This window comes from Podarcis pityusensis (genome assembly GCF_964106645.2).
Source record: "Podarcis pityusensis genome assembly, chromosome: 14".
Lineage (NCBI taxonomy): Eukaryota > Metazoa > Chordata > Lepidosauria > Squamata > Lacertidae > Podarcis > Podarcis pityusensis.
Window position 1 is genome coordinate 2,546,341 of NC_138039.1, and position 16,570 is coordinate 2,562,910.

The following is a 16,570-nucleotide window of genomic DNA, read 5'->3' on the forward strand; positions in this document are numbered from 1 at the left end:
CACTTTTCACAGCAAACAAAGCAAACTTGATCTGAGGCAGCCAGTCATCAGAACAAAGTTGAATGGATAGCAAAAGCTATTGCGAAATTTTTGTTTTTGCTGTTTGAGCTCCAGCCCTGAACAAGTATAAAGAGGGCAGAAATCCACATTCAAAGCCAGAGAGTCATCAAGGGCTAACAAAATGGATCTCCTTCCAAGCTTCTCCACTGAGACATGGTTCCTTCTCATTGCCCTTCTGGTCCTTTTCATGCTGTATGTATCATTTTCTTCTCGTTTCTTTGGCCGTTTTCTAATTGTGAAAAGGAAATGGGGGCGTTTTAAATCTGCTTCTTCTTCTGAAAGCCATAAGAGATAGCAGCCTCTGAACTGCTAGGATATTTACTTCCAAGGAAGCTTGCATATGGTTGGGTTGTAGAAGCAGCTCTAGAAGCACAGCATATTGTCTTTGGCATGCACCTAATCGTGGTCCTTGGAAGGGCTTCCATCTTCTGGGTGCCAACCATGATGCCAGAAGCCTTTTATTTTGAACTCACATCCCAATGGCTCAGCAGCTGAGGGACAGGGAGAAGGAATGGAGACACAGGACAAAGTTCTTGGGCAGAAGCAGCCAATTCCTAACCCACTATATCTAGCCCAGGACTGCGAGGCCTTTAAAGCTTAAAACTAGGGAAGAAGGTGACAACTCTGGAGATTGATGAAAGGTTGACCTCATGCGGTTTGATCAGCTGGCCATCAACAAAACACTTCTGGCTATCACTGGGCTGATGCAATTTTCTAAACTGCTTTCATGGACACAGCCATGTAAAGAACATTATAGCAATCTAGTTGAATACTATAGTCCTTACGGAGGGCGGGAGGTGGGATGAGCTTTTGCTACCCAGCTCTTTGCTACCCAGAATGTAATTACTCTGTTGTTGGGCTCTCTGTGTTGTATCCAACCAACTTTCAGTCAGAGTAGACCCTCTGGAATTAATAGATCTAAGTCATGTCCTTTAGTTTCTATGAGTCTGCTCTTAGGAGGACCAGCAATGGTTGCAACCCAATATGAATAGAACTCAGCATGTGTGTGTTTGTGTGTTTGCTTTCTGTTTCTGATTTAATTGTATCCCACAGTTAATTTTTTTTAAAAAAAGAATATCTGCTTCTGCTGCTTTCAACTTCCTGTGACAGTATTTCTTTTGCTCTTTATCTTTGATTTATTAATAAAATGTTTTTTGTTTGTTTTTTAAAAAAGATATTTATTAAAAGTTTAATAGTTACAGAAAAAAGAAGAAAGAAACAGTAAAAAGTTCACAATACATCAAAAATAAAGAGAAAAAAACAAAAAACCAATACAACAAAACAACAATAAAAGCAAAAACATTTTAAAAAACACCACATCCAATATCTCTATATCTCTACCTTTCAGTTACTTGTATCATCGACCTCCTCACACCTCCCTTTTTTGTATTCTTGTTCAATTAGCTATTTCAGCAAATCCTTTCCATCTTTCTCAATTTTTGTTCTATAATTTATCTTAATTTATTTTAACCTTATCTTGCCATAAAAAGCCCTAAAGCTTAAAACTTATTTGTACATAACTCCTTATAGCATTTCTACTAAAGCCAAATAGTTTCATTCCAACATTTTTTCTAACACTCATTAATTTTACAATATTTCTCTAAATGAATTTTTAAACTTTCTTCCAATCTTCAACCACCGTCTCTTCTTCCTGGTCTCGGGTTCTGTCAGTCCTTTCTATCCATTCCATTTAGTCCATCAACCTGGTGATCTTCTATCCGAGGCTCTTAACTCTTTTCCATGTCCCTTCTGCAGGTCTTCTTCATATTTATACCTGCACCTTACTTTGTCTTCTGCTGATCTTGTTCTTAGTTTCCTTCCTTTATCGCTGAGGAGTAGATCTCGGGGAGACTCCAACCTAACAATGTCTTTATCCCTTCTCGACAGGTCGGCCCATTCTCCATAGTCAGCACTAAAATCCAAAAGATATTTCAAGGCATGTTTCAAAGTCCCTCCAAAGTTAAAGGCCCCCACAACTCCAGACTCCCCCCGGCGCAAAACCAGATCCCAGAAGCCAGAACAGCCCTGCATAGGGGGATCTATCCAATTTCCCATCTCCAATCCAAACGAGACTCCATCTCTCCAAATCTGACTTTCTCCAGGTTCGGTCATCAAAAACAACAGCTTATGTTCCTGCAAAGCCTCGGCTCTCTCCACATGTATTTCTTGAGGTTCAACAGCAACCTCCTCCTTTGTCTTCTGCACAACTTGCCCTGTCAAAGCAGATTCCTGGGTCGGTTCCTGAGTGGTTTCTACATAGGTATTCACAGTTTGTCCAAAATTATTAACTGCAACAGTCATCAAATCCATCTTCTCATGTAGCTGTTCCAATAAAGCACTTGTCTTGCAAAAAGCAATCACTAAGGCTTCTTCTGGGCACATTCTTGTTCAAGGTCAATGTCTGGTTCTCACAATCTTTAACAGCAGCAAGAATATTGATAGCCGGAGATTTAAAAGAAGCAAAAGGTACCAATGTACCAAAAATGGTATCACATAATTTGGGAGATGGCACTTTGTGGAAAATGGACTCAAACAATTTGTGAGGGCAACCAGCATCCCCCCCCCACCCTGAACGACTTTTAAAGCAGACTAGTGGCTGTTTATTCTGCCCAAGAACAAAGACTGCAGGACAAAGTGTACCTGTCACATTTCGTATTATGCGGCTGTGCTAACACTTCCCTTTATATTGACAGCAGCAGGGCTTTTTCCCCAGGGGGAACTCCCAGGAACTCAGTCCTGCCACCTCTCGGTGGGTTCTGGCACCTGTCAGGTGGGCACCTAAGAGAAGGTTCCTGGTGAGTTCCAGCATCTCTTTTTCTAGAAAAACAGCCCTGGACAGCAGCAACGATTGGACTCTTTCTGCTCCAGGGCTTATGAACTCTCCTGTTTTTATTCTGATCTCAGCTATGCCTTCAGGTTGGGAGGGGAAGGTGAGATGCTGAGCTTGACATTTTCATCTTTTCACATATAACTCAACACTCACACATGCAAATATAAAAATAATGTTCCTTTTAAAGTACAGCAAAAAACCAAGGGTGTTTGCTAAAGACAAACAGAACAGGGAAGGAAAGATCTGGATTTTCAGGGGAGAGATCAGCTGGTGGACTTTGGAGCCTGTTTATTGCTGTATATATGCAGAGCAGGGTATAGGAAGTAGATCTCTAGGAATTGGTGGGTGATTTCATTGAAGGAGCTGTGCAGGCCAGTTGCTTTCTGCCCACATCAACCCCCGGTTTAAAGCTTAGTGAGGTGGGGCCCACAAATCCCTGCCTTGTTTTCTGGCAACTTTAATTGCAGAATGACTTTGTTCATTGTAAAAACAGTGCTTTTTTCTGGGGGAATGCAGGGGTACATATTCCCCTAAACATTTTGTGCATCTTTGTACTTTTGCCCATTTAGTGTATTTATTTTTCCTGATTTGAACTATAAAATGGTGATTTTCTTGAGTCAAAATGAGAGTACTCCTAAACATTTTTAAGGGAAAAACAAACCCACTGGTTAAAAAGACTCTTAATGTAACAACAAAGTTAATCAAACTCATGTGTGCCAATTTTTTTGCCCTGTGGTGCTCATGTCAGTTCCTTGTGGGATTTTTTAACAGGAGGAGCCCCCACAAAGGTGCATCAACCTGCCAGGTTTCCCCTCTGAACCCTGGACAGGCTTCCATGCTCTGCTGACAGATTTGCATCTCTCTCTCTCTCTCGTTTTACAAAATAAACAGATATGGATTTTGGCCGTATGGCGTCTTCAAGAAACTGGGCATTCCAGGTCCATCGCCGTTGCCTTTCTTTGGAAATATCTGGTCCTATCGTAAGGTGAGTGTCTGCTGACATTCCTGCCCTGCTCAAGAGGTTTCCTGAGGCCCCTTTCTGCTCCCCCCTCTTGGGATCAGAGGTGCTCCTTAAAATGAGCCTTAATCCAGTCCAGAAAGGCTGTTCTTAACTTTCTTAAATGTCTTTCCACAGGGGTTTATCAACTTTGATACAGAGTGCTTTCAGAAATATGGGAGGACCTGGGGGTAAGTGACCTTTTATGACCTGCTTGTATTTCTCATGTTAGCCCAAATCCCATTGCTTGATCCCAAGGAGGAAATGTTCTGGGGCAGGAAAATGCTATATCTGCAACTGGATCTCTTTGGGATCTCAAAAACATACCATTCTTTACTCTTAATCCAGGATTTACGAGGGCCGAAAGCCTATGTTAGCTACGCTGGATCCGGCTATTATAAAAGCTGTTCTCGTGAAAGAGTGTTATACCACTTTCACCAACCGCCGGGTAAGCATTCACTTCTTAAGCTGTACAATAGCATCATGGAAGTAGGAGAGTTTCTACACGTCCCTCCATTGGCACCAAACTGGGGTAATGGGGAGGGCAGATTAATCCCTCTCCAAAAGTCAAGTGTGAACTTTGCCACCCAGCCATCACTGCCCTCCATGTTTATTCCGTTTACAATTCGCTGTTGGATATTATTGGTTCCACATCTGTCATGAGTTCAAAACCTGACTTTGCCACTCATTGGTTCCAAACTGTTTTGCTTCCTCTAGGATATAGATTTAGTTGGGATCTTGAAGTCTGCCGTCTCACTGGCAAAGGACGAACAATGGAAGAGGATTCGCACTATTCTCTCTCCAACCTTCACCAGCGGGAAGCTCAAGGAGGTAAAAAAAGGAAAAAGATATTCAGTATTAAGCACTTCCACTGGTAAATATGGGTTGTACAGTTCAAGCACCATTCAAACTGTTCAGTCTGAAATTGCCCATAGGTGTTTACATCTCAGTTCATTGATTTGTATTTCAGATGTTTCCCATCATCAAACACTACGGGGAGGTTTTGATGCAAAACGTTCAGAAGAAAGTGGAAAAGAATGAATTTGTGGTTATGAAGGAGTAAGTGGTTTGAGCCAGGAAAGGCCTCAGTCAAAAATAGCATAGCATACAATGTAGGCTGCCTTTGAGGTGAATCCAGATCACATTGGGTGGCCAGAAACAGGCCTATGGAAAATCCTAAGTACAGTGGTACCTCGGGTTAAGTACTTAATTCGTTCCAGAGGTCCGTTCTCAACCTGAAACTGTTCTTAACCTGAAGCACCACTTTAGCTAATGGGGCCTCCTGCTGCCGCCGCGCTGCTGGAGCACGATTTCTGTTCTCATCCTGAAGCAAAGTTCTTAACCTGAGGTAATATTTCTGGGTTAGCGGAGTCTGTAACATGAAGCGTATGTAACCCGAGGTACCACTGTATACTGAGAGCCTGATTTGGCTGCTCTGTTCCCTCCCCAGCATCTTTGGGGCCTACAGCATGGATGTCGTCACCAGTACTTCGTTTGGTGTGAATATTGACTCTATGAACAACCCTGCAGATCCTTTTGTCAAGGAGATCAAGAAGGTGACCAAGTTTGCCGCTTTTGATCCACGCTTCGTTTTGATAGGTAAGTTGGTTTCTGATTTCTGATGGCCCAGTGGAAGTTTGCAGTCTGGTTATTATGGAAACATAATAACTGGTCCATCAAGCACAGAATTTTCTACAGATTTTTCTACTAGGTCCTCCAGGGTTTCTGACAGGGGGCATTCCCAGCCCAGCCTGGTCACGAGGACCAAATGTGGGTTGACCATTGAGCCATGATGGCCTTTCCAAAATAGGATTTCTTTCTAGACTGCACTTGCATCTAAAATATTGTGAGGATTATTCTAAGAACTGGCTTTGCCCCCACCCTCACCCCCAGCTGGATACCTGGAGGTTCCCGCCTAGCATCGACAATTAACCAATCGCAGCTGTGGGGGACGTTGCCAGGGGAGTTGGCCAGGTAGGGTTACGACAGCCCCACATTCACAATAGAGGGTGTAACTTACCTGTTAGTCCTCAGTCCAATGCTTTGCTTCAGGAAGGTTAATTCCTGTTCACTGTACGATTTCTGTCTCTTGCAGCCATGTTTCCATTCTTGACTCCTCTTCTCAAATTAATGAATGTGAATTTATTCAACGCAGAAGCTTTAAGCTTCTTTTCAAGGTCCTTTGCAAAAATGAAGGAAACACGGCAGAAAGAAGGGCAAAAGGTAAGAATTAAGACTGTGCCGTAATTTGGGGGTGAATATCTTTGGCTTGGAAAAGGGCTTTCATTTTGTGTGTGTGTGTTGTGTGTGTGCGTGATTTTTCACTGAAAAATCCCCTAGGATTCAACTTTTCACTGTGCTGCTTCACTGCTTTTTGCTCCACAAAACAGCCTAATATCTTGACTCTCTTACCCCCTCAGTATGTCCAGTTGTGCCTAAGTACAGTGAGATGATCTCACAACCAATGTCCTCAAGGGCAAAGGGGGCCAGTTCTCATGGCTGTATTTAGCCCTTTAAAAAACCAGGGGCTTCAAACCATCTCAGCCCAGTGGCCCCCGTGGGGATCTCTCTGCCACACATTTCCTCCACTGGTTTATTTGTTTTCTGGTTAGGGCCGGGTGGACTTCCTGCAGCTGATGATTGACTCCCAAAGTGCCAAGACTGACCACCAGAGCAATGGCTTGAACCACTCCTATAAAGGTAATGCCACACAATTTAACTGAACTGAAGGGAAGTTGTATTTCCTGAAGACTTGAAATTGCCTATCCCAGTCTGAAAAATGCAGTGCAATGAATGTTACCTACACAGATCATGTTCCCAAGTTGTCTTTCCTGAGGAGTTGAAATTGCCCAAATCCTCGATGACTTAGGAACTTCACTTGCACCTGAATAATAATAATAATAATATTAATAATAATAATAAAGCTATTATTTATACCCCGCCCATCTGGCTGGGTTTCCCCAGCCACTCTGGGCAGCTTCCAACAAAATATTAAAATACAATAGTCTGCCAAACATTAAAAGCTTCCCTAAACAGGGCTGCCTTCAGATGTCTTCTAAAAGTCTGGTAGTTGAAGACAGGCTCCAGCAGATTGAGTGGAAGAGACCAATAGTGTGTCCTACGACAGTTTCTGCATGTGCTGTAGAGGGAAGTGAGGAGCAAATGGGTCTCGTCCACCTGGGAAGGCAGCCCATCTAGGAGTGGGAAAACTCTGATCCTAAACTTTGGTGGGATATCTTTGGGAGAAGAAAAGGCTGAGGAGTAAACCCTACAGAAATTCAGAGCGGAATCCCTAAGACAATTAGATGGTGCCTTGTACGCCTTCTTCCAGCAAGTCCTGAAGCCAAGGTGGTGCCAAATGTCTTGCTCTGCTTTCCTTTGGACATCAGCAAGGCCAAGAGGAGGGTTCTGGTCTTCTGGGCAGCCCAGGACCTCCAGACACACTGCCCAGGCTTGGGGTACTGGAGGGGTCACTTCAGTCCTGCAAATACAGCGATTTGACTTTACCCCCAGAGGCACACTCCATCGTCTCTCAAGACAGAAGGATGCCAGAAACAAGACTGCACCCACAGACACGATTCCAAACCAACCCCACACAGTCTTCTAACACTACGTATGTTGTTGATGATAATGACTTTTCAGTCTCTTGTAACTCAAAGGTCTCCAAGTGACTTTGTTGTTGTTGTTCAGTCATGTCCGACACTTCGTGACCCCCTGGACCAGAGCACGCCAGGCCCTCCTGTCTTCCACTGCCTCCCACAGTTTGGTCAAACTCATGTTAGTAGCTTCAAGAACACTGTCCAACCATTACGTCCTCTGTCGCCCCTTCTCCTTGTGCCCTCCATCTCTCCCAACATCAGGGTCTTTTCCAGGGAGGTGGCCAAAGTATTGGAGCCTCAGCTTCAGGATCTGTCCTTCTAGTGAGCACTCAGGGCTGATTTCCTTAAAAATGGATAGGTTTGATCTTTCAGTGACTCACAGCATATTTTAAATATAAATATATTATAGCACAAAACAGAACAAAGCAGGTCCCATAAACAGCCATAGGAAGCTTGGGCAGCAGACCAGTAGCAGCAAAGCATCATTTCAGTCTATCAAAAGCCAGGGGGAAGCCTTTCCTGGTGTTAAAAAGAGGTCAGTGAAGGTGCTTGGCAGACCTTGCAGGGGAGAGTTTTGCACAGAAAGAGAGCCACAACCTAAAAGGCCCTACTCTCCCTTGTCATTACACTCAGTGGTAAAGGCCTCAGAATATCACTTCCCCCCTTATTTAAGTTGCCTGCAGGACTGTTCCCAGGAGTAATTCCCATTTTTTTCCTGCCCCCCCTTGATTCCACAAACTCATTCTCAGTACCTCCTCCCCTCTCAAAATCATTACTATCCAAATAGCGATTTGCACAACACCCTAAGGCACAATAAAATTCAAAACAGCAACATTTGATTGCACATTGATTGAAAAATCACATTAAAGGGGTTTAGTTTAATTAATTCAACAAAACTCATGAACTTGATCTTGTGAGACCAGCTTTTCAAAATCTGATAGTCATTTATACCTCCAGCAACCCCTTGCCTTGCAATGCATGTTACCTACATGGATCATGTTCCCAGCCAGACTACAGGCTGTACTTGTTTACACTTGAACTCTCTCACTTCTGCTTGTTTGCAGGTTTGACTGACATTGAAATCCTGGCCCAGTCCTTCATCTTTGTCTTTGCTGGATACGAACCCACCAGCAACTCCCTGGGTTATGCGGCCTACCTCTTGGCCACTCACCCAGATGTCCAGCAGAAGCTTCAAGATGAGATAGATACCATCCTGCCCAACAAGGTAAGAATGTGTGGGTTGCAAAGGTGAGGCCGGACCTAATGGAAAAGGTTTTTTGGGTGGGGTGGGGAAGTTACAGGAGAGTTATTTATCTAATTTGGGGGGCAGGGACAGAGGAGTAATAAAAATGAACCAGTTAGAAACTAAAGCGAAAATACACCAAAACACAATTTAGTACCAGCAGTTAAAATCCAGTTTGCCCTGACATCAGCCCAGTGGTCAGCATCACCCGGACCTTAGATTTCAAAGGCCTGTTTGAACTGGAAGGTCTTAGCCTGCTGGCAGAGGGATGACAGAGAGGGAGCCAGTCTATCCTCTCTTGGGAGGGAATAGTGCAATCTCAGAGCAGCCACAGAAAAGGCCCTGTCTCTCTTGAGTCATCACCAGCTGGGCTTCTGATGTTGATGGGACCAACAGAAGGAGCTCACCTGAGGATCTTAGCATCTGAGCCATGTTAGATTGGGGCAGTGGAGAGAGAAACAGATCAGTTGCGTAAGTTGCATCCCACCTGTGCAGCTGCTGAAGGCAACCCACGGAGGTTTTCTCATTCATGGACAGAAATCTCAGAACAAGGCCACCTCAACTGAGATCTTTCCTTCTGAAGGTCTCTGTCTGAGCCTGGTTCAGGGTCCCACTGGTTACAGCTAACCTTCCCCCTTGAATCCCCCCGAAGGCTCCTCTCACGTACGATGCCATCATGCAACTGGAATATCTTGACATGGTCCTCAGCGAAACGCAAAGGATGTATCCCCTTGGAGGACGGCTGCAAAGGACCTGCAAGAAAGATGTAGAAATCAATGGGGTGACTATCTTGAAAGGCATGAGTGTGATTATCCCGCCTTACACGCTTCACCGGGATCCCGAACACTGGCCGGAACCAGACGAATTCAGACCTGAAAGGTAACCCTCCCAACCCCAACCCCTCCAAAAAGCCTTGTGCACCTGATGAAAGGCCACATTTTACGAATGACATGAGTGCAAGATCTACCCAACCACTAGTAGATCACCAGCTGCTCCTGATTTCAGCCTCAGCTGGGTTGCTGACATCAACATCACCACCATTTTATTACATTTATTTATATCCCACATTTTTTCTAGACAGGGACTCAAGACATAGAAACATAGCAATTAAACTGTAATAGAATTTAACTGTGATGAAGGCATATACAAACATCACAATGCCAGCCAGGATATCAGCATTTTGCAGATGCCTGGCTGGAGGTGAAAATAAAACAGACATCACTTTCACTCTCTCTTTAAATGTGAGGTAACCAGAGGTTTCATCTTCTCTTAGATCTGAGTATATTTCACTCAAAATTCCACATCCCTATGGGTGTAAGTATAGCATCCAGTTTTCCTCAGAAATATTTAAGTCTTTACAGGTCCATTCAAAACTAAATAGGAATGCTGGTACATCATCACCTTTTACTTACTTTTTAAACCTTTTTACATTAGCTGAGGTAAAATCTCCACCCCCCAACAATTGTTGTGGCAGTTGTGCCCTCAGCTTAATTTCCTCCATTTTTAAAAGAAACATATCTTTTTCATGGGCCATCTTGGCCTCCCTTTCCCTGTATTCTTGGGCTAATCTGGCATCTCTTTCTTTCTCTTTTTCCTCCTGAGCTAATCTGCTCTCTCTCTGTGCCATATCTCTCTCAGCCTGTATCTGTGCTAACTGAATGTCAGCTGCAGTTCTGGCTTGTTCAGCTGCTAATTTTGCCTTTTCTTTCTCTGCTTCAACTTTAGCCAATTCTAACCTTAACCTCGTCATTTCTAACTCAGGACTAGGATTTTCCTCAGGTGCAGTAGCTCCCTGCACTGGGTCATCCCGAGTCTCTTTTGCTTGCCGCTTGCTGGTCATTTTCTGACAGGAAATTTTCCTTCTTTTAATAAAAGAACTTCAGTACTTTATTAAACTGGTTGTTCTGTGTCTCTGGGTACGTTTCTGTGTGGGTTTTAACTTCGTATCATGGCGCTGCAACCAAGTAATATGCTACGGGCGAAACAGCACTTTTCCCTCTCAAGCCGTTGGGCCCGTTCTCATTCAGATAATTTGCCCCCCCCCCCCATTTACCCAAAGGTTTTTTTCTCCTTAAAATTCTAACCCAGATTATCCTATGGGGGACCGTTGTGAGGGGAAACCTGGTAAATTGGAGTCTCAGGCCGGTTTTCTTTAAATAAACAATAAAGATTTATTTAAGGCAAGATAGTATGTAACACAAGTGAAAAAAACTTAGGTTACTTCAGGAATGCAATGCTATTTCACTTTAACTGAACCTCAGTTGTTTTTGGTTGCGTTATACGCAGTGGTGTCCAAACGTTTTTCAAAGAGGGCCAGATTTGATGAAGTGAAGGGCCGTGAGGGCCGACCAAAAGGTTGAAGCTGTTGAGCTTTTTTTTAGGATTGAACATGTTGAGGTTTTTTTACGATTTTACCCCAGGAAATAAACTGCCACAGGGGCTGGATTAGGCCCCTGAAATGGACTTTGTACGTGCCTGCAGGTTGGTTCCTTTATAAGGTGATACATTCTTTCAGCTACCCACCCCCTTTAACAATCCTGCTCCTGAGGAACTTTAAGTAATAGACCAAAGGGATCTTCACACGCCATCCCTTCACTGGGTCTGGGAGCTCCTTCTTTTCCTCAGAAGAATCTCTCCCCTCCAGACTGGATTGAGTCCCAAGGAGGCTGTTCCTTTCCAGCTCCTCCTTCTCCTGCCTCAGTCTCTGCCTCCCAGTAAAATTCTGGTCTATTCCTCCTACAGGACACCACACTTTGTCCTTCACAATACGCTCAGAGCGGAAGTTCTTTCTTCTTTTTGTTTGGAACCAACTCTTTCTCCCCTTCACTCCTTTTACCTCAACCTGTCTCCTACCCAGGAATCATAAAACAGAGAAACCGGTAGGAGAACACTTCAGTCTCCCAGGACATTCTGTACAAGATCTTAAAGTGGCTGTCTTATTGCAAATGAGTTCCAGAAATACACTTGAAAGAGAAGTTGCTGATTTACAACTCATTACCAAACGAAAAAGGGACGCGGGTGGCGCTGTGGGTAAACGCCTCAGCACCTAGGACTTGCCGATCGAAAGGTCGGCGGTTCGAATCCCCACGACGGGGTGAGCTCCCGTCGCTCGGTCCCAGCGCCTGCCAACCTAGCTGTTCGAAAGCACCCCTAAGTGCAAGTAGATAAATAGGGACCGCTTACTAGCGGGAAGGTAAACGGCGTTTCCGTGCGCTGCGCTGGCTCGCCAGATGCAGCTTCGTCACGCTGGCCACGTGACCCGGAAGTGTCTGCGGACAGCGCTGGCTCCCGGCCTCTAGAGTGAGATGAGCGCACAACCCTAGAGTCTGTCAAGACTGGCCTGTACGGGCAGCGGTACCTTTACCTTTACCAAACTAAAAACTATGGCGAGACCTGGTCTGAATAGAGATATTGGATTCATGTCCCATTATACATGCTAAAACTAATTTTGGTCATCTATCCCTTTAGAAGTCTTTTGCCCTTCCCTGTGGAACCAACTGCCATCCTTGACAGCCATCAACAGTTATAAGGCTGAAGCGACCTCTACTTCAGAGTATCTGAAAAAGTGTGTATACACACAAAAGCTCATACCTAGAAAGCTTATACCTAGTTGGTCTTTAAGGTGCTACTGGAATTATTTTTTAAAAAATGTTTTTTGGGGGAAATATTCTTTTAAAGACTGTCTTAAGACAAAAAGACTTGATTCTCTTAAGGGAGTTCTTTTTGGATCATCTTTTAATTTTATTTTATTTTTAATCTTCCATCTTGTTATTTATTATCTCTCCTAACCTGCCTCCCTACCTATCTCCCAACCTCTCCACCCTCAATTCCAACTCCAACTCCCTGTCTCTCTTCAAATCCTCTCCTTTTAAACTCTTCCTCCTGGAACCATGGCCAATCGGAGGCTGCCGTTCGTTAACCATTTACTGGCAGGGAAAGAAAGAAAAAAGAAACACTTGTTGAACCAACCTGTCCAGCAAAACCAACTTTCTCGTCGCAACGTGGCACAGAATGGCTGCTGTTGAGAAGGCGTGGCAAGTCACCAAATGGGTGCCACGTCTGCAAGGGCAGAAAAGAAATGGGACCCCAAAATGGTGTGGCCATGCCCCACCCGAGCTGCCCCAATCTGGTGGGGGAAGGTAAAGGAGGCACTGCCCTCCCCTATTCAGAATGGGAGGGTTGGCATCCAATCCTGACCCCCGGGCACAAAAGCCTGAGAAGGGCGCATCCAGACACCCCTATAACAGGCTCCCTCTCTTGGCTGAGGTCCTGCCACCTTCCAGAGCCACAGGGAGGCAAGCTGAATCCAGGCCGGGCCTTTGGGTAAGGTTACCAGATTTTTTTCAGTGAATCCGGGACACTTCATTGAAATGAGTCGGAATGATAGGATTTTGTCAGGGGACAGATTTGTAAATCTGGGGACTGTCCCTGGGAAACGGGGACGTCTGGTAACCTTACCTTTGGGGCTGGGTGGCGCCTCCTTCTCCTTTTGGCCTGGCCAGCTGTCCTGGCTAAGCTGGAAGGTGGCTGAGCCGCCAAGCCAAGTAGAAGCATCTCCACTGCCATCAGTGGCAGAAGCGTTGGCAGCCATGTGTCTCCCTGGCTCTGCACTCCCTCCCTCCTGACACACCTCCACCCTACCTGCCCAGTCCATGGGGGGTGGGGATTTGCTTCATCCTGGCCATAATGAAAGGGGTTTCTTCAAACAGTGTAAATAGGGTCTGAGCAGGAAGAGCAAACAGACTCTTGAGGGACCTTTTGCATCACAGACACCATAGGTGGTACCAGTGGGTACTGCACTCATGACCCTCATTTGCGCGACACTACGCAGCATCGTCCCCACTTGATTCAGCTGGTGGATGCACCTGAGGACAAGCAACTGAGAACCAGCTGGTGGTGAGCAATGTCCCCTTGTTGTGAGCCCTGAGCTGCGGCCTTCTTCTTCCTTTGCCTCTCCCATCAAGGCATCAGATCTGCCCGTTCTGGTTCCTTACCCAGCCTTCATTTCTCTCATCTCTGTGAATGCAACCAGGTTCAGCAAAGAGAACAAGGATCAAGTGGATCCCTACCTATACCTGCCCTTTGGAGCTGGTCCCCGGAACTGCCTGGGAATGCGCTTTGCTCTCGTCACGATGAAGGTGGCCATTGCAATCCTGGTGCAGCATTTTTCCTTCAGGGTCTGCAAGGAAACGCCGGTGAGGAGGCTGGATGGTGTGTGTGTTTGTGTGTGTGTGTAAAAGGAAGGGGCAAGGGGCATGACACTTGGAGTTTCAATGTCTGGCACCAGTGCCCAAGGCATAGATAGCATCATACTGCATGTTTTGATTTAAGCCAGGGAAACCAAAACATTGAAACTCCCCTGTGATCTTCTGCTGGGGTCTTGATGTTAAGATGGGTTGACTGATGTGCTGATTGCTCTCTCGATTCTCACCCTGCTGCAGATTCCCCTTAAGATGAGCAACAAAGCCTTCTTAGTGCCGGAGAAACCAATAGTTCTGAAGATGGTGCCACGAGGTGGTCCCCAAAAGGAGGAGTGAAGCCTGGTTGTGTCTCAGTCACTTCGGCAGCGAGTGCAAAAGCTTCGGGTGTTGCTCTGGGAAGTTTCCCCAAAGAGAACTACTAATGGTTCCAGAGAATCAAACTGATTTGCAAACCGAAACGAAACTCGCTTTTAAAAACTGCACTTCAATAATAAAGGATGGGGAAGTGTCAGCTCTAAGTTTCTATCGTAAACCTTTTGCAAAATAGAGCCTCCTTCCCCTTTTCCTTTTTTTACACACACAGTTCTGTTTGCTGTTATATTCCATATTTATAATCCAATATCTTCCATCCTCGCTTGTACAAATATAATGTAAACTAACATTCAGAGGAAGGTTGCTGAATAGTAAATATAGAGAAGAAAACTTTCAATAAAGAAACCATAGGCTCCTCCCCTCACTGGCTTTTGTACTGAGTGAAGTCTTATCTCAAGTTCAAACCTTAAGGTTTGTGATCTCATCTCTTCTAGCATGCACCTGTACTTTAGTCTGCTTCTTAATGGTGGTGTTGCAGGGTTTTTGGCAGGCGAAGTGCTTTTGCACTCAGCTTTTCCCTGCCTCCATGCTGCAGCGAGAGTCAGGTACCAAGACGAATCATCCATATTTTTCCTTCACCAATGATCTCCTGTTGTCATGGAGGCTGCCTCCATTACGGCAGTGTGGAACCGGAAGCTGTTGGAAATGTATTTTGAACGATCTTCCTTATTCAGAGTATAACACACTACAGTAGCCTTTAGCTGCAGACACACCAACACATTTGCAGCACAAAAATGTAGTCCCCCCCTCAATTCCTAATCATTCATGTTCATCTTCAACATGCTGTTTTCAATCAAATGAATCATCATAATAATTTTGTTATTTGTACCCCTCCCATCTGATTAAAGATCTTGCTGTCCATAAGGGTGCGAGTGGTTACTTGATACACATTTGAACTCCCCCCTTGAAGAAATAATCTACACCTCTCCCTCCCTGCACACAACCCAGATGAATGAAGGAGAAAGAGGTGATTGCATTCTTGGTATAGGCCTACCCACAATGCCATTGGGCAGGTCTGGGTACACACACCACATGGGTGAGACTACCTACATCTTTTTTACAAATTGACACACTGTGGGGGATTGCAAAATCAATCTGCATTGAACTTTTGTTTTTGGAATGGAAGCAGTTTATTACGAAGCATTTCAAACCAAATACATTATCAAATCTAAAACATCTATATCTTCCAATAAAAATCATTCTTTCAACCAGCAAAAGGCTGCAGCTTCAAAGTAAATCCTTAAATCTGGCAGAGATAAACCCCCTCTCTCTTTCACATCTGTTAATAATTTAAACTTAATTCTGGGATTTCCCCCTGCCAGATAAATTTAGATACCGTATTTTTCGCACTATAGGACACACTTTTTCCCCTCCAAAAATTAAGGGGAAATGTGTGTGCGTCCTATGGAGTGAATGCAGACTCCTTAGCTTCAGCGATAGCAACGTGAAGCCTCCGAAGCGCAGAGGGAGCGCTCCCTCCGCACTCCGGAGGCTTCGTGTTGCTTTCGCTGAAGCCTGGAGAGCGAGAGGGGTCAGGTTCCTTTCGCTGAAGCTAGGAGAGTCTTGCTCTCCCGGCTTCAGCAAAAGGAACCCGAAGCCTCCGGAGTACAGCGGGAATTTGCACTGCGCTCCGCAGGCTTCAGGTTCCTTTAGCTGAAGCCAGGAGAGCAAGACTCTCCTGGCTTCAGCAGAGAGGGAGAGCTGCGCAGCGCCCCTTCAGCCAAGCGGGAGGAGAAATGGAAGGGGCTCTGTTTCTCCTGCCGCTTCGTTGAAGGGGCGCTGAGGAGAGGGGGGAGATTTTTTTTCTTGTTCCCCCCCTCTAAAACAAGGTGCGTCCTATGGTCCGGTGCATCCTATAGAGCGAAAAATACGGTAATACCTTTTGCCATTCCTTAAAACAATTCAGCTTATTAATGATAGGAAGTACTTGGAACAAAAATAACAACTTAGGCAATACATTCATCTTTATCGCAGAAATTTGGCCCAACAAAGATAGTTTCAACCTTGTCCAGATTTCCAAATCTCTTTTGATATCTTTCCATAACTTTTCATACTCCTCTCTGTACAAATTCAATGGTTTGGCAGTCATATTTACACCCAGATATTTCACCTTTTTTGCAAACTTCAGCCCTGTGGTTTCCTCTAAATTAAGTTTTTCATATATCATTAATTCCCCCCCCCTAAAACTTTGGTTTTATTCTTATTCAATTTGAAACCTGAAACTTGTCCAAACTCTTGAATTATCTTCAGTGCTTTGATTGCACTGAT

General features: G+C 44.8%; 2 protein-coding genes across 2 annotated transcripts in view; both read left to right on the forward strand.

Annotated features, from left to right (window-relative positions):
• LOC308462996 (cytochrome P450 3A9-like) overlaps positions 1-16,570 on the forward strand; it is a 96,263-nt gene that overhangs the window by 16,913 nt on the left and 62,780 nt on the right. The gene's annotated exons all lie outside the window — the stretch shown is intronic.
• LOC308462993 (cytochrome P450 3A9-like) lies at positions 93-14,666 on the forward strand. Its single transcript, XM_080981112.1, has 13 exons — positions 93-252; positions 3,782-3,875; positions 4,026-4,078; positions 4,236-4,335; positions 4,605-4,718; positions 4,858-4,946; positions 5,338-5,486; positions 5,983-6,110; positions 6,500-6,587; positions 8,551-8,711; positions 9,382-9,608; positions 13,762-13,924; positions 14,171-14,666. The coding sequence occupies exons 1-13, from the start codon at positions 182-184 to the stop codon at positions 14,264-14,266; spliced, it is 1,533 nt and encodes a 510-aa protein (XP_080837238.1). The 5' UTR covers positions 93-181; the 3' UTR covers positions 14,267-14,666.

Bases quoted from the DNA above. Each gene is read 5' to 3' on its own strand.
- LOC308462993 (XM_080981112.1), top strand. From the start codon at position 182: ATGGATCTCCTTCCAAGCTTCTCCACTGAGACATGGTTCCTTCTCATT. The intron at 4,719-4,857 runs GTAAAAAAAGGA...TTTGTATTTCAG, and splicing joins CCAGCGGGAAGCTCAAGGAG to ATGTTTCCCATCATCAAACA. The intron at 8,712-9,381 runs GTAAGAATGTGT...ATCCCCCCGAAG, and splicing joins ATACCATCCTGCCCAACAAG to GCTCCTCTCACGTACGATGC.